We start from the raw sequence: 24,459 nt of genomic DNA, 5'->3' as shown, positions 1-24,459 counted from the left end.
ATGTCATACAACCAGACACATGTCCACCAGATATGGGTTATCCTCCATTGAGCACGAGATTATGTGCAATGATGTGAGGATAAGCCTATAATGGTGCAACACACAAATCAGTGGTGTAGACAACATGTGCTAAATGAGGAGTGCGAATAATTGTGTTGTCAACATGACAACTCAGTGAATGATGCATACTTCTGTGTTGTAGACACCATGTGCATAGTTATAGTTGCGTAACTCAGTGAGAGTGTACAAACTCCTAAGTGTCTCACCTAAAATAATAATAAAATAATACAAAATAATTAAATAATACATTAACCTGAGTAAACTTAAGTAAGTATAATAAGTAAATACTTATTTACACCAACAATTTTAAATATCTATTAATTATAATATCTATTTATAATTTTATTTTTAACATTTCAAATATTTAAACATCTTTTAACTTTTATATAAAACTCCATTAAATACTTGTAAATGAATGAGTAAAAAATTAATCATATTTATTTGTAGAAATAGCAAACGATTTTTAAAGTTTTTTTAAATAAATAGTCACTTTCTATTAATAAATTAACAATAATAATATAATAGTTACTAACAATGTAGAATTGCAAACATTTTAGATTACTTCCTCTTCTCAAAACAGGGTGTACGCTGCCAGAGGTTCGAATCCTCGACCTTACATGGTCAAACTTCTCCTGGGACGCTGATTCCTGTGGAATGATTATTTATAAGAGAGATAAGAATTACATAAAAACGCCCAAATTGCATGTGCAGAAATTGTCCTCTCAGATCTGCGGAATGACTGTATGGAATGAATCTGCAGCTTGCACGTTTAGAATTTTGCCTTTAATATTAGTACACACCTTAGTATGCTTTTATCATTAGTATCGAGAAGAGTAAGCCCTTTAGTGTTATCGAGAAGGCTGGTAGTTCGTTCAATGGGGGAGGAATTGGGAAGCCTGAAGCTCAAAAATTTAGCGCAGCAGCTGAGGTTTTACAAGCCCCCTGATTCAGCGGTGTGGGAGAATCAGACAGAAGAGAGCAGCGTAGGAGGGATTTCTTCGCAATTGGGCGTAGCTGAATCCGTCGCATTATCGTCTAATTCAACAGAGCTCAGTGCAGCAAGGAAATGGACAAAGAGGGCAGCTGTGCTCATCTGTTTATTTGAAGGCTCTCTAGGCGATCTCAGGGTTATACTCACCAAGCGATCGGGCAAATTGAGCTCTCATTCAGGTTGGGGTTTTCTCCTTTTTCTTTTGGGTTCTGCCTGTGAAAAATTAAGGGCCTGACTGCAATTTAGAACATATTATTTATAGCAATAACAGAGATCGATTGGATTATATGGAAGAATCAAACATGTACTGCGCATACAGGCATGTGGGTGCACTTCTTAAAAATATCAAAAGTACATGAAAAAATCGTCGTTTTTGGCAGAAGTCGAATATAAGATATGGATCCGTTAGAGGGTAGGGTTACCACTGAACTACTGGTCATCTTTCTTATTCCGAATGCAATCGCTCCAACAGTAGGAAGCAATATTAATGAATTCAAATGGCAATAATTTGCAATGTCAGATATAAATCAAGTACTACTTGAGCAGAGGATGTTTTAGGCACACAATGAGTGCTAATACGTCTGAGATACAAGCTCACTGCATTGGAACGTGGATTTACTTCAACGCCTCTGTTAAATATAAATCAATTCAAGTGCTAATTATCGGCAACAAAAAGACATAGTAAAAAACAAATGTAACTACGATATCTAGCCTATAGAAACAATGAGGGATCTGGAATCAGGTCCTATAGAAGCTAAGGTGTCGAAAGCAGTCCCACCACTAGCATCTGAGCAAGCAGATAAGAAACGATCAGATATCTATCAGGGGTGGCATTGTAATCACCTAAAAATGGTCATCTAGACTATTAGCCCCCTTTTCGGCATTTTGGCTAAATTAATTAATCATTTACTTAGACCAAATTGCTAATAGTCAATTAATTTGATTATAACCTATAGTTTGACTATGCTATCCTAAGTTCATTATTTGATTAAAAAAAATGTCTCTTTTTTAATTAAATAAAATTCCCCACTCATCTCTTATCCTAAGTGTGCACACAAAGCGTTATTCCTATTTTAGACTCTACAAATGAATGCACAATTTCCTATGTGAAGAATCTTCTATTTTTAAAATAACTTTAATTCCCCTCCACACATTTCAAACCCTTTCAAAAGTCAACCATTAATTGTGATTGGTTGAGATGCTTGTGCACATGGATCACTCCCACTTTCAATCTCCACCCTTGATTACATTCATCTTGCCTCTTAATCTCTATCGTCTATTTTTAAAAGGGAGGGCTCTCTCTTCATTCAAAAAATCTTAGTCTCTCATGCTATTGTTATGCTGTAGGTTTTCTTGGTGATTTTGGAAACCTGGAGCATTCTTGCATTTTTGCATTTTGGCTTAGCTCTCATTCTACTTACATTATGACATACTTTCTAGCTTAGTTTCATTTATGCTTTAGCTTAGTTCTCTTTGTTAGCTTGCATTTCATTTAGAATAGCTTGCATTTGCGTTGCATTTCATTTTAGATTCTTGGATATTGGCACTCTTGCCTCTACTCAATGAATCTCTTGTTCTATGGTGCACCTTGCAAGGGTTGCATAGTTTGGTTCATTTGAGAGCCATCATCTCATAGCCTTTGCACGTCATAGATAGAGAGCTATAAGCTGGCTTTTGAGACTCCCTCTTCCATGGGTTTTCTAAAAAATAATAGTTTATAAAAGTGTGACACTTTTATGCACACATTTTTGGCGCCCACCTTGGGCTAGAATCAAGTTTCTAGCTCCATTTTCTTACTTGCATTTTGGTTACATTATCATTTTTTATTTTTTTACAGCAACTTCTTGGATCTAATCAAGTGATTTTGCAGGTTTCTTTGGTTTTAAGGGTAAGCCTTGTGCAGATTTGTTTGAAGGCCAAAACCCTAGTTTTGAAAGATTTGAGCATATCTTCCAAACCACTTTGAGTTAGGATCTAAATTTTTTTTGTAGGTTGGGTATGCATCATAAATGTCTCAGGCCAATTTGCAGATTGTTTTGAGTTGATTTGCATCCACTACGAATTTTTCTTTGTTTTTCATAAAAAATCGTTTCTGGTCGCAAATCAACGATTTTATTGGAAAACTCTACATTTTCGGAAAGGTCTTTGAATTCTAAAGGGGGATAGTTCTTTGTGTTTTGACTTTTAAACTCATATTAGGCCTCAAAAATTCGATTTGATAAATCTGGTCTGTTTTGACAAAATGGATCCCTAGGGCACAAATAAAGAGATTTTTTTGAACTTCTTGCATTTTTGGAAAGCCCTCTAGTTTTTAGCAGGGGTTTCTTCTTTTCATTTTTATTTTTGAATCCAAAATCATAGCAAAAAAGTCCAATCTTATTAACTAGGTCAAAAACAAAGAGTAAAAATGAGAGCATTTGTGATTAGCTTGCACTTTCTTTGCATACACTTGGTTGGAAGATAACTTGAATTTTTGAGACAACTAACCACTTTCTGTTTCAGGTCTTACTTGGTTGTTATGCCCTAATCTTGGTTTCTTTGCAGGGAATTTCTCATTTTCATTGCTAAAAAGAACGCATGTCAAATCTACAAATGCCCAAGGGCTACAACACTTGTTTGCAGGGCTGACCAATGCATAAAAATCCAAACTTGCTTGCCTTTTTTATTTCATGTGCGACATCTATTAGTTCATTTTTTGTAGGCATATTAAACTTGCAATTGGGATTCCTTGGTGATAGGAGAGTATGCTCTTCACCTTTGCAGTGAATCAGAAATTTTGACCCACTCTTGGATTTCGAAAGCAAGGGAGTAATTGAATCTTCTTGGTGTGTTTGGAGGAAGCAATCAAGATAGGAGAGGATGCTCTTCACCCTTGAGGTGAATCAGAAATCTTGACCTTTGACAGTGGATCCATTTTGTGGTAGTTAGAATCGTTTAGAAGGCCTGCTCTTGGACAACCTGAGAGGAACGACCCAAGTGGGGACAAGCAAGGGACAAGCAAATTACTCGATTCTTCCAACCCACTATAAACTCAAAGCTATCAAGGACACAAAAGCTTGGTAGATGTAGTGTTTGTCTTCACTTAGTGTGATCGTTTATGGGATTTCGACCATAAAGAGATCACAAGGCAAGAACGCTTAAGGTGCTCTTGTGAATGCAAGGTCTGTTACCCATCGCAAGGTGGGGTGTCCCTTAATTGGGTGCAAAAGGAATATTACGAACGGAAGCCCTTTCTAAACACCCTAGGTTAGTAGCTACCCTATTTTCCGCTCAACTTCTTGGTGCAAGGATCGATCCTAGTGGACTACTCGGATCACCCTAAGATTTTACACTCACCATCCGTGTTCTTTTGGTTGTGCTTATGGCACTTCCATGACAAAGCTAATATCTCTTGTGGGAAACCACTAGGTGTATGGCAAAGGAGCATCAAGCGTGGGCCAAGTTGTTGAGTAATGAATCGTGACTTTTAGGTAGATATTGCTTGATATGTTCTCGAATGTGCTAGACTTGTAAAAATCTTTTGAACATACACATGATGATATTTATAGGGCTTTCTTTTAAGACCTCACATATGCTTGTATCATGCAAGGTTGCTTTGTCCCTTGATTGTTTGAAGACTACTCCATGTGTCACTATCTTGCTTGGAAATAAATTGCTTTTGAATATCAAACTTGCTACGCGATCAACTTTTGTCAAACTTTGTCAACCAAGTCAAAGCATCAAGTCTTAACATTTTTCTTGTGTTGCTTGCTAAGAGGAGTCTCATCATTTGATTTTTCTTTTCTATGTCTCTAGTGCTTGAACATGCTTAAAGTGGCTCTTTGGTCTTTCTATCTTCATGGTCTATGTCCTCTTGCTAGTTATCTTCTTGGTGAAATGATTACCTTGATTTCTTGACTACACTCTTAGGTTGGGAAAGTTGTTCACTTGTCACCCTGCTTGCTCTATCTACTTGGCTATTTGGCTTCTTGCCTAGATCTTGACTTGAGTCACTAGTGTTGTAAGTTTCTTGGACACTTTCTTGACAAATCACTTTACTCTATCTTTACTATTTTGGCAAGTGAACACTCTACCTCTCTAGTTTGGACATCAAGTTATCTCGTGTCACCTTCTTAGCTTCCTCTAGTCTCCTTTGGGCTTAATTATCTATCTACCACTATGGCATTCAAACCTTGTGCTACCAAACCTCAATCAAATCTAGATGATCATGATATCCTCCATGCCACTAAAGAGTTTCAAGATCTATATGCTCAATACAAAGAACTAGAAGAGACAAACGATCTTTCTTATGTTCATCTCTCTAAGCGTATTGTAGAAGTGAAGTCTAAACTTGAGAAAAGATTAGAGGGGAAGATTTCATTCTTAAATGAATCTCCCTTGAGACCTTTACATACACATGGTTCATCTTCTTCAAGGTCTACATATTCTACTACAAGACATCAAATGTTTTCATCTTCTAGATCTAAAGACCTCCTTAGAGAGAAAGAAAGTGATACCTCCTTTGAGCCTATTCTAATCTATCACGATGGACCTATCTTTGACCAAGACAACGATGAAGACATGGATGCATACCATTCACTTGAGAAACAACAAAAGGACTCTAGACATGCTTTTGATAGAACTTTTGCTTCCTTGGAAGATTCTTATGATGACACTTTGCAAACACTTCTTGGCACCAAGCTCATCACATTACCTAAGTCTAGCTTATATGGAAACCCATTCTTGGATATCTATTGTGCTTATCATCGACATAATGAGCATAGTACTTCAGATTGCATTGAGCTGAAACATAAAATCCAAGATCTTATTGATAATGGGATTATTGATACCTCTAATGACTCATGTGATGAGGATACTTTTCTTGAGAAAGATCATATTAATGAACCTATGTCTAGTGATGGTTTCCTTGATACCTCCACTTCTTCCAACACTCGTGCACCTCCCAACACTACAAATCTTTCTTACATGCCTCTATCAAATTAAAAACCTAATGCTTTTCACGTACACTATGCCTATCCTCAAGGGCTACCTCTAAAAGTAACTTAAGCTAACCTTCACTTGGCTGCAAACCTTTTCCATGCTACTAAGCCTAAAGATCCAAGCACTACTCCATTCACTCTTCATTCTCCCTTGTCCCTAGAGGTGGCTCCATGTCAAGAGGACTCTCAAAAAGAAAAAGCTATAAATGTCAAGAAAGATCAAGATCAAGCACCCTTTCATCTCCTTCAAAATTTCACCCCTTCGTATCCTATTTCTTTTCCACATCCCCCAAGTATGATGAAGATACCACTTCCATTATCTCCCTTGAGCTTACTGAAAATTATGAGATAAGTTTTTTTCCTATGCTATCCAAAGCTACTTGTCAAGATCAAAGCGTCCCCTCATGTTCTACTTCTCCATATCCACTTCAAAATTGTGCTAAAGCTTCAAGTGCTCCTATAAAAGATGTTGTTCCTATCAAAGCTACTCATGAGTCTATTGATGGCTTTGACTATGTTGTTCACTCTAAAGATGTTGATATCCCTTTTCACTATCCATTTGCAGCTCCTAAGTCTATCCTTGGTCCTCATCCATCAAAGCTAAAGTCTTCAAACCTTCCATCTATATCGGGGCCTTATGTTCCTTCATCTCCTACATTTTCCACTCCTAGCTCTCCTATCATACCTCAAGATCAACAAAGACACTCATCCTTGATTACTTTTCACCCATCTATCCATCTAAACAAGTCATATCAGCCTTATTCATCCACAAATCCCAAGTCCTTTGGTAGTGAGAATAAACATAAGAATCCATTGAAAAATGAAGATCACTATGGCCCACTAAACAACATGTGAATGTTAAGAACGAAAATGTGCAAAAGAGACTGCAAAGGTCCGCTAGTAAGAGAGCTAAATCAAAGAAAATATGGGTTCCTAAGCCCATTATTGAAGAAGTATGCTCTAAAGTATCCAAAGGAAAATCTTAAGCTATATGGATTCCCAAGTCTCTTTTGAAGGACTTGAATATTGAAAATACTTCAAAGTTGACATTCAAGCTTCCAAAGGCTTCCATTCCATCTTCTTCCAAAAATCTTCCTAAAAATATTTCAAAGCCTTCTACTCCACTTTTTTCCAAATCTCTTCTACCACCTCATACATCTAAACTTCAAGCTATTTCATTCATCATTTCTCCATCATTCCAATACCCTTCAAGGTGTGTGTCAACATTGATCTTGTCCAATATTTCAGCTACCCTCATGAAATCCTCTAAAGCTTACACTTACTTTCTATACATGAACTCTTATCTTCCATATACTGTTCCTACTACCATTTCTCTTTCATCACCCTATCAACATCTTTGAGCATATCTTTCTATGGTTTTGACTTATCATGACTTATCTTTCCTATAGGAGCACTATCTACATTCAAACAACTTGAGCTCTTTCTAAAAATTCAAAAAGCAAAAAGATAAAAACTAAAAAAAAAAGAAAAAAGAAAATGTGCCTTGGTGAAAACCACTTCTTGTGGTACCTTGGTGGCAAAAGTAAAGAGAAATAAAATTCATCCTATGGTGAAAACTACTTCTTGTGGCACCTTGGACAAGTGCCATGATGAAAACTTGGTAAACAAGCATTATGCGTAACTCTTCCATCATCCATCTATCCCCTTTTCCCTCTTTCCCTTTGATCTTGACATTGTTGAGCTATCCTTGCGTATTGGCTATCTTATCCATGAGATTCTCTATTGTGCTTTCTCATTCGTTCATATCCTTCATATCCAACTTCATTCTTATTTCTCTATCCCATTGCTATCCTATCTAGTTGACCCCTTGGTCTTGATCACACAAAGAAAACATGGTTCTCATAGGTCTCTTGACATGGCTACTCTTTTAGACTACATGCTTTCATGCTATCTCGCTTATTGTCTTCCACTACTTATGCCATATGCTATCTTTTTTGTTGGATTCACTGCTTATACTACATGCTATCTTGCTCATTACTTCCATTGCTTATCCAAAACATAAGTCATCTGACTATTTCACCTCTTTCCCTAGCTTGGGTACTCTTGAGGAGTCAATCCTTGAGGATCACTTTCACTCGCTTCATATTCCTTGCCTATCCATCTCTGTCTATCCACTAGCTTCCTACTCCATATTATACACCTTGCTAGACATTGGGAGAAAATGATGTGATCTTGCTTGAGAACTAGTAATCTCTAAATCATTATAAAAAATCCAAAGAAAAAACATATATGATGCTGAACAAAATCTTAAAAAGTATAAAATGTCCTGAAAAATGATCATCTTAGTGAAAACCTAGCAATAGGCGCTTTGATGTATCACCAAAAAAATCAAAATTAGAAAAAAAATTGAAAAAAGTCCTGAAAAAATCTGCCAAGTGGTGAAAACCTGGAAATAGGTGCTGCTTGAGACCCTTGCACCTATGTCTATCAGTCTCAAGCACCCATTTCGCTATACATTTCTTACCTTGGGATTGTTTCTCGTCCTTGTCTCAGGGATACTGCTGCTTAGCCTCCTTGAGTTTTCCTTGTGCATTAGGGTTTCTTTGGCAACTCACAAAACAATGTTTCTCAACACTACTCCCCCAACTTGACATCAAGTGTTTCTCAACACTTTTCAGATAGTCTACTACGGTCTTCGATGTCGCGATATTTTTCACTATCAAAATCAAGTCTTGAAGAAATGGCCAAGTGACTCACACACACACTCTTAAACACTTAAACGACTGAGCTATGATGAACTTTATCTACTTTGTGTGCTGTCTATGACGATTTCTTTGCTATATGTTCCCTCCCTAATAGTCTTTCAAGGATGTAATGGACTAGAAGATTGGGCGCATGGGGCATGTTTTCTTGATTTCTGCTTGTGGGTATACTTTATTTGTCTATAGTGTTTAAAGCATTCATGCTTGTCCTATTTGACACTTTGACTTATAAACGTATCATCTTTGACTGTTTCGCAAGACCACACTTAGGGGTTATCCAAGCGCTTGTGCCTCGATACAAGTGTAATCTTGCTATGCTAAACTTCGGAAATCTAATTGTATTAGTCAGCTTGACTTACATGTTTTTGATGCTTAGGTTGGATTCCCATATTTCTATCTGACATAGATCTTATTCATATCCTCATAGTTTTACTAGTGATGATTGTATGATCTTATGATGTCCCTAATAAGGCTCGATGATAAAAACTAGGACCTACTTATATAACCCTTGCAATTGCACCTTTTCATACTAGCTTGCATTCTAGTGTTCATTCTAGCTTAGCTTTGCATTTTGCATGTTGAGAGAGCTCTCTTCTTTATCTTTCATGGAATTGTCAGCTCACTACGTTCATCCTTCTCTTGCATCTTCTCGATCTTATCTTATCTCTTCTTTCCTATTTCTCGCTTCTTTTCTATCTTACCATCTCATCTATGCTTTTGACTTATTTTTGCTAATCTCGACATCCTGGATCCATTTTTGGGTTCGAAATCCAAATTCGGGTTCATCTTGCTACTCAAAATTTATTCCTTCTTCTATGTAGTTGGCTGACCTATTGAGGCTTAATCTTTGAATCTTGTTGGGGAAATCATCATTTCTTCATTACTTCATCATTTCTACTCTCTTCCACTCTTTGCTTTCATTTCTATTTCATCTCATTTCATCTTTTTTCTTTATTTGACCTAATTCTTACGCTTTATCTTTCCTGATAAAAGTTATTCAAATTGGGGCATATCTTCATTCCTTAATAGTCACTCTTTGGTTCTAATCATCTATCTGTCATTTTGGACACTGCTATATCTCGATTTGCTCATATCTTGCTCGTTTCTGCATCCCCTCACCTCATTTCGGTTTCGATCCCGAAGGGGTAGAAATACTCTATCATCGCTTGCTACAACTATCTATTTCTTAGGAACATTTGTTTGATATTTTCACTTGCTCTTGATATATCTGCTTTGCTAGGTGTTAGCATTCTTCCTAAATTCTAACATCATCTTTTTCCTAGTGTTTAGTACTACTGCTATCAGGCTATACATTCAAGATTTGCTATCTCTTTCTGCATTTCGTTCTTCGGAATCAGATATCTATATCTATCGCTACCTATTTGGCTTCTGTTTTCTTTGACGTAATGTGTTCCCAGATCGATCACACATTTGTCAAAGGGGGGCAAATGTAATCACCTAAAAATAGTCATCTAGACTATTAGCCCCCTTTTCGACATTTTGGCTAAATTAATTAATCATTTACCTAGACCAAATTGCTAATAATCAGTTAATTTGATTATAACCTATAGTTTGACTATGCTATCCTAAGTTCATTATTTGATTAAAAGAACATGTCTCCCTTTTAATTAAATAAAATTCCGCACTCATCTCTTATCCTAAGTGTGCACACATAGAGCATTATTCCTATTTTAGAAATAAAAGAAAAAACATTTTTGTTTATACATGAATGCACAATATCGTATGTGAGAGGAATTTTCTAGTTTTAAAATAATTTTAATTCTCCTCCACACATTTCAAACCCTCTCAAAAGTTAACCATTAATTGTGATTGGTTGAGATGCTTGTGCACATGGATCACTCCCACTTTCAAACTCCATCCTTAATTACATTTATCTTGCCTCTTAATCTCTACTGTCTATTTTTCTTTAAAAGGGAGGGCTCTCTCCTCATTCAAAAAATCTTAATCTCTCATGCTATTGTTATGTTGCAGGTTTTCTTGGTGATTTTGGAGACCTGGAGCATTCTTGCATTTTTGCATTTTAGCTTAGCTCTCATTCTACTTACATTATGACATACTTTCTAGCTTAGTTTTATTTATGCTTTAGCTTAGTTTTCTTTGTTAGCTTGTATTTCATTTAGAATAGCTTGCATTTGCATTGCATTTTATTCTAGATTCTTGGATATTGGCACTCTTGCCTCTACTCTTTGAATCTCTCGTTCTATGGTGCACCTTGCAAGGGTTGCATAGTTTGGTTCATTTGAGAGCCACCATCTCATAATCTTTGCACGTCATAGATAGAGAGCTATAAGCTGGCTCTTGAGACTCCCTTTTCAATGGGTTCTCTCAAGAATAATGATTTATAGAAGTGTGACACTTTTATGCACACAGGCATAAGAAAGGGCAAGAATAGCGATTCTAGAACCAAGACTAGCATAAGCACCAACAATTCTCAATCTATACGGGGATCCAGCTCCACCTCCAGCACAACACCAGTAGCATCACATTGGGCCCCTACAATTCTATGGGGCAGTCGATGGAGTTGTTTTTTGAATTTTATGGCTATCTATTTTGACCTTAGGTTTTTGAGGCACGACACACAATGAAGTCTCTTTTACCGAGTGAATAACTGTCTATAGGGTTTGCAATATGGATATTTCAAGAATATCAATCCATGTCCAATCAAGTTTTCCCGATAAGGATGATTGGATATGGGAGATATGTTTTCAGGATGGATTTTGTAGGTTCCTTAGGGGACAACAAAAGGGATGATAATATAAAAAAATAAGGATAAAAATATAGGAAAATATTGATATGACATATGCATTATAGATCCTTTATACAAAACATTTGAGTTGAGTTGAAATTACTAGTGAAAGTTGAACAAATTAATAAATGTCAAAACTCAAAAAATTTAGTTGCTTCTCTAATTCATGTTTAATGTGTGTATGACATAAAGTCTAAGTTGTTGATTTAGGGTTCGGGGACGGATTTGGGTTCATGGGTTGGGGCAATTTTTTTTTTCCCATTTGGGTTTATGGGTGGGTTCGTGAGTGTATATATATGTATATATATGCAAAAAATGAAAGAAAAAAAAGAAACATGCATAGTTGTAAAACTAAGTCATTTCATAGTATGAATATATCAATGTTGATGATTGATCAATGCCAAATGTCAAAGAGAAACATTGAATACTTGCTCATTAATCTATGTTAATGTTGTAAAGAAAATCATACATTGAATTACTAAAATGCAAAATGAAATTTTAAAACATAGACTAGTTCATCAGATTGACAAATAATAAAGTTTGAAACATAATGATAAATGACAAATGTTTAATAGTTTATCAATGATCAGTCTCATAGTATCAAAGATGTAAGTGCCCTTCAAGGGTCAAATGGGTTATCAAAAAAGAGGGATTAATGGCTTCATCCCCAACTATATCAACATCCTCATAGTGGAACCCAAACTTGTTCCACTAGCCTTAGATGCAGTCACATCCTCCTCCTCGTCCTCCTCAACATCTAGCAAGGCAATTCTAGATAGATCCTGGATGGTCATATTCAAGTCAACAATCTTGGGTAATACATCCCACAACTTCTCTGGCATCTTCTTATATCTTGGATCCTTGTGTGACAGGAGGTGCTAGTTGTGTGAATAAATACCAATTCCTCTGCTTTCTTTGAACCCAACCGGTTATGCTTCACTGAGTGGATAAAGGAGTATGTACCTCAATTCTGCTTAGTAGCAGAAGAGCTCCCAACCTAGAGAAACAACCAACACAATTTAAAAAAATTAGAAATTGTAATTTACAACACAATAGGAATTTAAGAGTGATAATTCTACAAGCTAAGTGGCCATAAGAAAAGGAAAAAAAAACTTAAATACTTACTTGTGACAAGATCTTAATGATAAGAGGTTGGAGGTACAAGTAATCTTGCCTATGTAAGTATCACCATCCAATGACATCCATTCTACTTTGGTCATTGATTGCATCAGGGTCTACATTTTTGCTTGAGACAAAATCTGCAAACTCTTCTAACATTCAATGCCACATTAGGATCGCTAAAGAGCCTACTAAATGCCCTCTTATACTCACTATCAACTTGAGGATCTCTGTATGGTGCCACTCTACCAGGAATAGAAAGTATCTCGCCGCTATAATATTTGGGAGAAAGTGCATATGCTAGGAGGTGTAAAGGTGTAGTCATCTTGTTCCAGCGATGTAGACAAATTTTCTTCACCTGATTGTACAAGGTTTCCTTAGGATCTCGCTTTCTCCTGTGAATGACCTAGGATGTCAAATGATGTTCATGTAAGTTATCTTGACGAAGTGTTAATAACTTAAGTAAAATTAAAAATCAAAATCTCTCAATAAGCAAGGATAAAGTATAGTATAAAAAATTAAACTTACCGATTTCACTCTTTCTAGCATGGAGTCCATGGCATCATATATGTCCCCCAAACAAGGCTCATCAATGTCGACAAATCGAAGCATAGACATGATGGGCTTGGTGAATTCTAATACATATTTCACCCTATTCTGAAAATCATCACTCAAGATCATATCCTTTACATTTTTAGCCCTTTTTGTATCGGCTTGCTTCCATCCACCCCATTGGTTGCTAATAACCATTTGGGACACTACTTCTTTCACCCTCACAAGTCGTCTAAGGACAATTGTGTGTGAAGCAAACCTTGTTTCATCAACCTATTACCATGTGAATTCAAATTGTAAATTCATATAATAACACATTTCAAATATCAAATATGTAAACAACACAAAAAATAAAAAAGTTAAACATTTTATTCAATTATGTAAAGTATGACACAAAATGATAAATGAAACTAAATAAAGTTTAAAATTTACCTTCAATAATTCCAAGCGGGAGAAAGTTCTGAAAATTGCTTGTGACATATGGTGGTTTTTCACAAACATTTGGATCTTCTCACCCTCCTCATACACTTTTTTCACCCATTCAATTTGGGTGCCAATTGCTTTCATCACCAAGTTCAAGGAGGAGACGGTGCATGATGTCCAAAAGATATGATCATATCGTGCTTCTACCAAAGCACCTGCAGCCCTACAAACTTTAGCATTGTCCGTTATGACTTGGACAACATTGTCAACTCCCACATACTCTATGGATTCAATGAGAAGCTGGGCAATAAAATTTGCATCCTTTGCCCACTCTTCACAATCAACCGTCTGAAAAAATATTGCCCCCTTGGGGGAGACAACAATCACATTTATTAATGGACGGTTTTTGCAATCTTTCCATCCATCAGAGACAATGCTCAACCCTGTTTAGATTTAGGAATCTCTTATTGGTTTGAAGAGGTTTTCTACATTCTCTCTCATTATGCAATATGGTGGTTCTCAACTTTTCATATCTAGGGGCTCGGTAATCATGAGGTGCTTCATTTATTGCTTGCACCATCTCTCTCCAATAATGTGATCTCACTAGATTGAATGAAACACCATTCGTAATGAGGCAACACCCGACCTTTATGCCAGCAATTACTCTCAATTCATTTTGAAATGCCTTATCTAATGGGCCTCTCTTGCCGGATGGGATTGTTTCTATTTCATCTTCATTCGTAGATGGTGTAGGTAGGAAGGGATGTTGTCTAGTGGTTGTTTGAGAGGGTGGTTTGGTGGGTTTTGCTTTGATCTATCTTTTTTCCCTTTGACACTAACCTATCAGCCTCTTGTTGTTCTTCTAACATGCCTGCTATTTAAGAAGCCGACAACCCCTTTTTACCTCCATTTGGGGGCCCCTCACACATGCTAATCCCTTGATCTGGTGAGCTTCTGAAATGATGCTTAACCTGGTAATAGTGAGCTTCTATATTGGGTTTAGCAAAAATTGCTTTTCCATATATACCCTCCCCCTCCAACACATTGCTCAATTCTTGTAAAACTTGATGAAAATTTTAGAACAATAAAAAAACTGAACACAAACTATGAAAGAAGGAAAAGGAATCAAATGCACACTTGGAACACCCAATACTGATTATTGGAAGGATTTGAGACTCCACAAACAATCTTTGCAACCTTCTCTTCAAACTTGCACAATGGCCACACCAAAATGAGAGAGCAAAATGAGAAAGCAAATTTGAGATTAGATGAATGAAAAGTATCTTATTTGCCTTCCTTTAGGGTTAGAAACAAAAAATATATTAAAAAACTGATATTTTAATGTTATTTGGACCACTTTTATGGCCCCATGTGTCACGGGTTTGCCCGGGTCCGCAGTGGGTCTGGGCAGGGTCCCTAATTGGGACAGTCCCAATCAGGGACCTTGCCCGGACGTGCTATAGACCTGGGCTCAAATCCAAACCCGGACGAATCCGGATCCAGACCCGAGCTCTAGGGTCCGAACCTAGTAAAAGCAACAAAATACCCAAAAATTGCAGTTTTGAACTACAAAATGACAAAGTCACAAACATATTAATAAAAACTATAGGGATGCCTGTAATTGGCATCTGCCAACATTGCATTGAAATAAGAGTTCGACTTTGAGCTTATACCACAATGAAGGATTGCTTCATCCAATCCAATGGAACTCCAACCAATCTCTCTCGTCTTTCCTCCTCATTGATTTGGTTGTGTCTTTGGGATTATCATGCCATTATAAAATTGGAGGCTGCCGATACTTTGAAGTCTGGTGATCTTTAAGTTGCAAAGCACTATGCTTGACCGCAAACTTCTCCATTCAACTAGGAATAAGCCTTTTCCTTTTTATAGAATGGTTTAAACTATACATGGACTGATTCCTCTCCACAACAATGGCATGAACACCTTGTTAAAGGAGGCAAATAACGAGCATAGCCAACTTTGATGTATCCTCATTGTGTCACACCCACCATCCTGTCCACAAGTGTGAAGAATTGCTTATTTGTAAAGTCCTGGACAGCAAGTGAGGTGTGGTGGTTGCAAATGATGATTTAAATATCTCTAGCGTTTACCAGCACTTGCCACACTTAATCTGTCTTTCATATGTCTTTGTATGTGTTCTTCAATACATGAGCACATCATGGGGTCCAAAAGATGTGCTTCTAAGCACCATCCACCATCATACTAGCTAATTTGCATGCATGTGCTAAATTAATGATCACTTGTAGAACATTTGTGTCCTTGACATCCACTCTGGGTTAAAGATTTGTAATATTTTATACATATGGTACATGAAATGCTAGTTGTGAAATGATGTATAACAGTGTAAGAACTAATAATACCAAATACTTGAACATTGAATATTGAAGTTATCATTTTGAACAATGAATATCAAATTATCAATTACTATTGGAACTTCAAATTATTGGCAAATAGACGATTCTGATTTATGTTATATTAAAAATATCATAAAAATGATTACATTGAGTAGCATGATATTAAAACCAGTACAAAATCATGCCAAAATGTAGTGGAGGGAGGCCTCTATCATCCCCCAAGGCAAATTCCTGATTACTGGAACTACTTATCTTCTCACAATTAAGATCCGCCAAAGGAACACCAACCAACCCTACATCTCTAGCTGCTTCAGTCTCATCCTGACTGGGAACTGGGGACGTGCACATGTCCCCAGGATGCTTGGGCATCCCAGGGACGTCTGTCCATCCCGGCAATGACTTTGTGGCAGGAAGGTGGTGGTGGAGGGATGGGGGAGGGGTGGTGGTTTGGGGGGAGACACATCCTCATGTTACAGCAGTTGGTCCTTACAATGACATTATTACCAACAATCATAATAAACTTTCATCACTGGAGAAACCTTTCGAGGCAGTAGACATAATATTGCTTGCAAATTATTCTAAAGACGGTACAGTTCTAATTGCATAACTAGGATTTGAACCAATCTAACACAATTCAATATATGCAGAACTGATGTATTCATTCAATGTCATTCTGAAACTAAACTCACCTGATAAGTATTTATTCAATGTCATTCTGAAACCAAACCATGCATTCACAAATACATATGCCACCATAGAAAATACACATCGAAGGGATAAAAACAGATTCATGAATAATGTTTCAATCACTGCGAAGTATTTACAGATATCTGCAAGAAAAAGGCAAAATCTGAAAACAGAGAAACATATAACATACAGATCGACCTATGGCTGTCATCTGAAACTTTATCAATCAAAGCAAATCTGTCTCTATAAGGAAAACAGTTAAGGATCAAATGTATGTGTTTGTTCTCCATCACCAATCTAATCGGCCTTTTCAGAGTAGGGTTTCTGCAGATTTTATGTGTCATATGTGGTTTTCTAATGCATCTTGATGTCAATGACAATTTTGCTAATAATCTCTCCATTTGTCATCTGATTCGTAACTACAAACTGAAATATGCAATTTGTATCACAAAATTCTGAAAACTAATCAACCATTGATCAATGACAAACTGAAACAATCTGCATCCACATCAGCATCAATATCACTTTTCAGCCCTTTAACATCAATGACAAAGATTGAAAAACTACAAAACCTCATCAATGAGGAATGAAAGAAGATATAGCAGTGAAATATTCCTGAGCAAATGCTTGCTTATTTGTAAAATGTAGCAGTGAAATACTCCTGAGCAAATGCTTGCTCCTGGACCAATTCAAAGAATCGAGAAACCAAAGCCCCAAGCTCTTGTGTATGCCAAAGCCAACTTTCATCTTTTATCTTCTGAGGTCATAGACATTGGTTTTTCTTTTCCCTTCAGTGATCAACCTTCCTGATTTCACATATTTCAGCATTAAAGAATACAAGATATCCATTGTTGGACATTTAATACTTAGCGAATTCTATATAGTCCAACATACCAAATATCGTGTTTTTCTAGTGCCATTAATGCTCAAACCACCTTTACCATGAATCTTCACTGATGATTTTTCTTCAAGTTTCACCAAGCCACCCTTCCAATTGGTGAACTTGATATGCTTATCTCCAGTCGTGTGATTAGAATTTAGAACAACCATTGTCTATTATCTATAAATTTTGCCTCTTAGCTGGACAATCATGGATTTTTCGGACTCTTTCCTGTCTTCTTCTTCCATACTCTATTTTCTTTCTTGAGATTGTCAAGATCATTTGAGAACTTATTTCCATTCTTCCTCTGTTCTGCAAAGCTCATGTAACATTGTTTTGCAATCTGACTAACATTTTGACAATTATTTCTGAAATCCTTTAAAAAATCAAAAGAATTTCTACTAACAAAGTTATTTCTCCTTCTTGACCTAATTCTACAACCAACTGCTTTATGACCAAAATAATCGCAGAAATTATAATAACCATAGAAGTAGGGATAAAACCTGTTCATTGCAACTCTTATTGTAGGAGAAAAACATGAATGCCTTTTCTGACATTGGAATTTATTGAAACCATCATCACTATCTTTTTAACCAAAAGCATTACTTGTGCCAGATGTTTAACCTTCGTCAAAACCCAAACCAGATTTGTGTTTGTCTATTCTCTGGCAGGCTAACAATGCATCCGGCATATTAGAACCCTTCACAAACTTAATTGTTTTTCCTTATTGACTTTTGTATTGTCCAATTCCATTCCTTAAAGCCACGGCATCACTTTCTAATTTCATACATTCTTCAGATTTCAACAAAAATTCAGAATTAACTATCTCTTCTCTTTTCTCTTGGCCTCTTCAACTTGGATCTTCAAATTGAAGAATATTTGGTGACCTTCTTCAAGTTCTTCAGCATTTGACTTTCCTCCATGGCAGCAATCTTTTGTTTGTTATACTCCTCCAATCTTCTGATTTATTCTGAGGCACATAACAATTCACCTTCAAGGTCAATTTCTCCTTAAGCATCATGCGAAGCATCATTATTTTGATCCTCAATAGTTGATCCAGTAGCCATGAATAATGTCTCACTCTTTTCAGTATCAAACTCACACTCATCGGTGTCTCCTGAGTTTGTGTCTTCTTCCTTTATAGACAAACTTTTCTTGTTTTTAAAAGAACTCCTTTGCTTGTGCCGAAACTGATTCTTGATCTTGTTCTTGAAATCTTCTTCATCTTTGTCATCTCTTCCATGAGGACACTTAGCAGCAAACTGCCCAATCTATCAACAATTGAAGCACTTAAAAGGCAACTTCCCTTTGTACTTGTGAGAACCCTTTTTGAGTTTTCTAATAAGGTCTGGAACTTCTTTATCAATATCACAACTGATTCAGAACTTATCTCTTTGCTTTCCTTTCAGCCTTAAGAACAACTTCTCTTTTGAATGAATCTTCACCGCCCATTCTCATCTCAATCGCCGTAAAAATGCCATGTAAATCATTAACCATAATGTTATCAACATCTATGGCTTCTTCAATTGCAAAACGTCTTAGAACTTTACCTCAAAGGCCAATGATCTTAATTTTTAACACCATCTGAACAATAACAGAATCTTTTATACCTTCTCCAAGACCTCTAATGGCATTAACAATCTCATCAACCTTAAGAAGATAGCCAGCAATCTGCTCTTCTTCTTTCATCTTTAAGCCTTCAAACTTTGGTTACTTCACTTTGGTCTTCAATTTATCTCAGATAGATTTAGATGTTTGACAATGTATCACTTTAACAAACTCAGTATTGGATAAACCACAAAGATTTTTTGGCTTTTGCATCAGCATGTTGGAAAGAAAGAGTAAATTTGAGTTCTTGTTTGATTTATAGAAAAATAAAATTAGTTGCATTCATTTAATTAAATATATTATTGGCAGAGAGATATTAGTTCATATGACTCAAACTCTTCTTCTTATACAATCAATGCCTCAGCTACCTGTTCATTTATTGTTACCACGCCCACAAGAAATTCAAACTCTAACCAACAGTTCACTTAGTCATCTTCTTTTTATGTTGATCTCAGCTATAGATGTCCTAGTCATCCATCCACTTGAACAATTCCTTATATGCCAATTTTTGTGCATACAGTCACTGTATTCAAAGAGGGCCAATGTAAGTCAGATATGATGCAGTTCAATGCTGACTTGAGTAGGAATGTTGAGTGTTTCTTCCTCATAAAATAGTTTTATATTTGTGTTTGCAAAACTGAGTATCCATTATGCCTTCTATTAAATTACATACTTTGTTATTCACTGTGTGGTTGATAGTTGTTTGTTCAACAATCAACAACACATCTAGTGATATAAGGATTGCCACTGAAATTAAATGTGACCATAGGTTCAACCCTCAGGGATAGTCAATTAAACAGTTAGGTGTGCCTGATCAATAGTCTAAAATTAATTTTCATGAAATTTTCTACATTCATCTATGATATGGATCTTAAGGTTTAAAGCAGAGATGATGTAGATAACGATAGATAACGGCATATCACAACTTAAAGAATCCTTTACTTGTTGTATGCATTAGTAAAGGTAGACAGCGATGGGTTATTAGCAAATTATCAAGAAATCAATCCATACAACTCTGGGAACTCCTCTTCATATTTAATCAGTGCTTCTGCTACCTGTCCATTTATATACCATACTCACAAGAAATTCAAAATCAAACCAACCATCCTCTTATTCATCCAGGAGTACCACCACTTGCTTTTTTGTGTTGATCTCATCAGTAGATATCCTAGTCATCCACCCACGTGAATGATTTGTTGTATGCCATTTTTTATGCATACAGTCACTGTATTCAAAGATGCCCAATGTACGTCACTTGTGATGCAATTCAATGCTGAATTGAATGGGAATGTTGAGTGTCCTCCTCATAAAATAGTTTTACAGTTGTGTTTTTTGAAACTGTGGGTCCATTGTGCCTTTGATTGAATTGCATACTTCAGTATTCACTGTGGGGTTAATAGTTGTTCATTTAACTTTTAACCACACATCTAGTGATATTGAGATTGCTACTGAGATTGAATGTCCTAAGGAATGGTCAATTAAACATTGATATATGCCTGATCAATGTTCTGAATTAAATTTTCATCAAACTCACTACATTAAGGTTTAAAGCAGAGATGATGCAAATTTCCTACAAATAACAGCATATCGCTGTTGCAGAATCCTTTGGTTGTAGTATGCAGTAATAAAGGTAGACAATTATGGGTTAATAGCAAATTATGAAGAGGGAAAAAACATGCTCACAAGAAAGTAACACATTAAAAAGATTTTCATTACATCAGTAATCTATGATTATATAAGAAGATCAAGGTCAGCTGAGAAATTGAAGGAGCTGGAAATTGGTTCTCACATTTAATAGAGACCCTAAATCATTAGTTTTTGAATGGAAAAAGAAGGGATAACTTCCTTACTTCTGACTTATGAAAGTACCAGGAGGCACATCATCAAACTTAGGACACCCATTTGGCTTAGAAACCATGTTGAAGAAACATTTTACTAGCATACAACATACAATAAGCATCATGACCAGTGTTTGGAACTGTTCATTATAATGGTAATCCCTGCCCAATTACATGACCATCGATATTGGACTGGCTCCTCTTAAACTCTTAATGGCATGCACCTGTACTAAATCATCGTACTTTGCTTCATGCACATATATTGATAGTAGCATGAAGGAATTGTACAACTTATATTAATATCCTTTTGTACCTTATAGCTAGATTGGAAACATGATTTTGTCAATCAATTATCCTGATAAGTAGGAGATACTTTCCACAGCAAGCCAAATTGATCAATGAAACATGGGTCAATGAGTTTGACTCAAAAGCCACACAGTTAAATCCTGATAGAAATATTACGATCAATCATCCTCTTAAACCAAACACTAAGCTGTGATGTATTTTGCATATCTCAGATATTCATTCAGATTGATTTGAGACATCAGTTTTATCCAAGCATGCATATTGACATGATATATGCATTTATGAAGCTGTGATCTTAGTTGAGGAATCCCGAAGATTAATGAAAAATAAAGTTAGAGAAGCTATTGAAATTTACAACCATGATGATGGTTTGGAACTTGATGCTTTACAGAGACCTCTATTCCATTTTCAATTAAGAACGTGATAGCTGAAATCATATATTTTCTGTTTCGGTTCATTTATTAGGCCTTTGTATTCATTTAATACTAGAATAAGGTCGTAATCATCACTGGGTAAATTCATTATTTGATTTCAAACCTGGTGATCCTTACTATACATTGTAGTTGCAGTTATCAATATAAGAAGTCCAAATATATTGTCTATTAATTTATCCTGATGAGGAATACCAATGTGTGTCATCTATGGATAATTCTAAATGTTATATTCATAATACTCATAATTTTTGTTAAGAGATGTTCAATTCATCAGTATATTGGAGATACATAACTCTGAGCATACAATTGGTCTACATTTAAAGAGTGTCCTTTTTAATTTTATAAAACGAGTCTTCTTATAAACTTGCCCGATCCTTTCTGAATGCTAATTTTAAATTTTAGATAATTACAATTCTAACTGCTCATTTGAGGAGAAATTGCACACTAATTTTTTATTGGCTAAGACGTTTAACATCTCACATGGCTGTTGGCACTATAACAGTAGTGACTGCTTGAGGTGTACCTCAGCGTAATCAAACATGTAATGTTTACCATCAATGCAAGCATATGAAGAGGAACATTGCAGAATTTTTCGTCACAGAGAATCTGCTCTAATAAAATTACACAGAGAGGCAAAAGTTGCACTAGACAAATGTGTGGGATTATCCTAAGTTAGCACACATGATTATTAATGTTTACTTGTTGATTTGTTGTTTCATCATGTATATGCAATCATCCCTATATTGATATTTAGCGTAACTGTGACATATATGTGATTATGCCTACATGATCTGAAATACAAAAGGAAGCACTGTTGTGCATATATTTGATATATGTGAATATTTCAATTATAACCATTATAAAGAATAACATGATTGTTCCAACTTTTCACTTAACAGGAGAGGTTTCACTGCCTGGAGGTAAAATGGAAGAAGGAGATGAAGATGAGTCTGAAACGGCTTTGAGGGAAGCAAAGGAAGAGATCGGTTTGAATCCTTCCCTCGTCAGAGTTGTGACTACTCTAGAACCCTTTCTCTCGAAGGTTGCTAATTGAGCTGAAAAACCCAAATCAATTTGCTAATTATTGTACACAATTTTATAGAGTCTAATCTGATATCCTTTGTACAGCATTTTCTGAGAGTTGTACCTGTGGTTGGATTATTAACTAATAGGGAGTCATTTATACCAGTTCTAAATCCAGGAGAAGTGGATGAGATCTTTGATGCACCCCTTGAGATGTTCTTGAAGGTGAGTGTATAAATGCTTACAATACCCATGTTATATGTTTCATATAAATTAAACTCAAGCCAAACTAATGGAAAGCTATTTCTCTTTTTAAGATTTACTTTGCATTATCACATTGAAAGAACTTATAGTTGTTCGTGTTGATTGTTAGGATGAAAACCACAGATCTGAAGAAAGAGAATGGATGGGTTTCAATTATACTGTGGATTATTTTGATTATGAAACTGGAAACAAGAAATTCTTGATCTGGGGTTTAACTGCTGGCATCTTGATTCGTGCTGCCTCTATTGTTTACCAACAGCATCCAGCATTTACATCAACTGTGCCAGACTTTGATGGAATCCAAAAATCTATTTCTGGACATGATCCCAAGTTATGAATCAAATGTATCTGTTGTGTTTACGACTAAAGCAATTAATCATTGATAGATTATTGATGGCTGTTGAGAGAGGCTGAGCAAAGTGACTGGCGTCTGGTTAGTGAGAGAAGCTGTTTTTGCTATGTAACTCTAATAGTATTTCCATCTCTACGCGTTTGGAAGTGCATTGGGACAAACTTAAGTAGCTCCCTATTTAAATCATTTCATTTGGCTACCCCAATCAAGGTCCACCTAGTAACTTGCTAGAAGTTTGTCATAATGCTTTAATAAGAGTGTAATAATATGGACAAATTGCATAGTTGAAAAATGGCACAAAAGGAAGGTTCAATTCCAGAAACAGTCTTGTAAATACTATATTTGCCACAAGAAGTTGTCCTGATTATGATTTTTGGAGATGTCCTTTAATTTGTAAATACTAAATAATACAGAATTAGTATGCCAGTAGGTCGTCCCTTAGGTGGGAAATTGTTTTCTGCAGGTACAGCTTAGCTTAGACTGGATGGCATGAAAGCTCTAAAACATGTCGATTGACCATAAACACAATCCTACCCTTCCACGTATTTGAATTTTATATGGCTTTCGCTAAAGCTTCATAATTGGATGGGACAATTTTTTGCTTGTAGTGCCCACTTTCCTGCCAGCAAGCTGTCCCTTTAATACATTTCTAGGATTCCTAGTGTCAGCTCGACGTCGCATGGCAGGTGCGAGATCCACAGAAATGGCTGCAGCTGCTTTACAATCCTAACTTAATTTCTGTCACCTCATATTTGGCAAGGCAGCATATAGCTTCCAAATGCTACATAACAATGGAAGAGGGTTGTGTTTCAAGCCAGTTTAAGCACACAGACTTGGAATAATGGCTGGCTGATTCCCGCATTTAATGACTGATTTTGCAGAAGCTTGGCCATCCTTTTGTTATGCTCAATATGTGCATAGTTTTAATTGCCAAACTGCTTGATCCTAATGCTCTGGCCAATATATATATATTTTTAACAACATAATCAGCTTCAACCAGGGAATAAGACAATATTTAATCCTTCCCTACTAATTTTCCTGTTTTGGCTTCTCTAAACCTCTTTTTTTTGCTTCTCTT

General features: G+C 36.1%; 1 protein-coding gene across 1 annotated transcript; it reads left to right on the top strand.

The window, feature by feature from the left end:
• The first annotated feature begins 606 nt into the window (after window positions 1-606).
• On the top strand, window positions 607-23,703 carry LOC149550499 (nudix hydrolase 15, mitochondrial-like). The gene is made up of 4 exons (XM_089793499.1): window positions 607-1,230; window positions 22,642-22,784; window positions 22,871-22,990; window positions 23,139-23,703. The coding sequence occupies exons 1-4, from the start codon at window positions 867-869 to the stop codon at window positions 23,364-23,366; spliced, it is 855 nt and encodes a 284-aa protein (XP_089649625.1). The 5' UTR covers window positions 607-866; the 3' UTR covers window positions 23,367-23,703.
• Window positions 23,704-24,459: the final 756 nt, after the last annotated feature.

Source organism: Cupressus sempervirens, chromosome 7 (genome assembly GCF_028749045.1).
Source record: "Cupressus sempervirens isolate cs-2001-9-10 chromosome 7, ASM2874904v1, whole genome shotgun sequence".
NCBI lineage: Eukaryota > Viridiplantae > Streptophyta > Pinopsida > Cupressales > Cupressaceae > Cupressus > Cupressus sempervirens.
The sequence above is the reverse complement of the archived record's forward strand: the minus strand, read 5'-3'. Positions and strand labels throughout refer to the sequence as shown.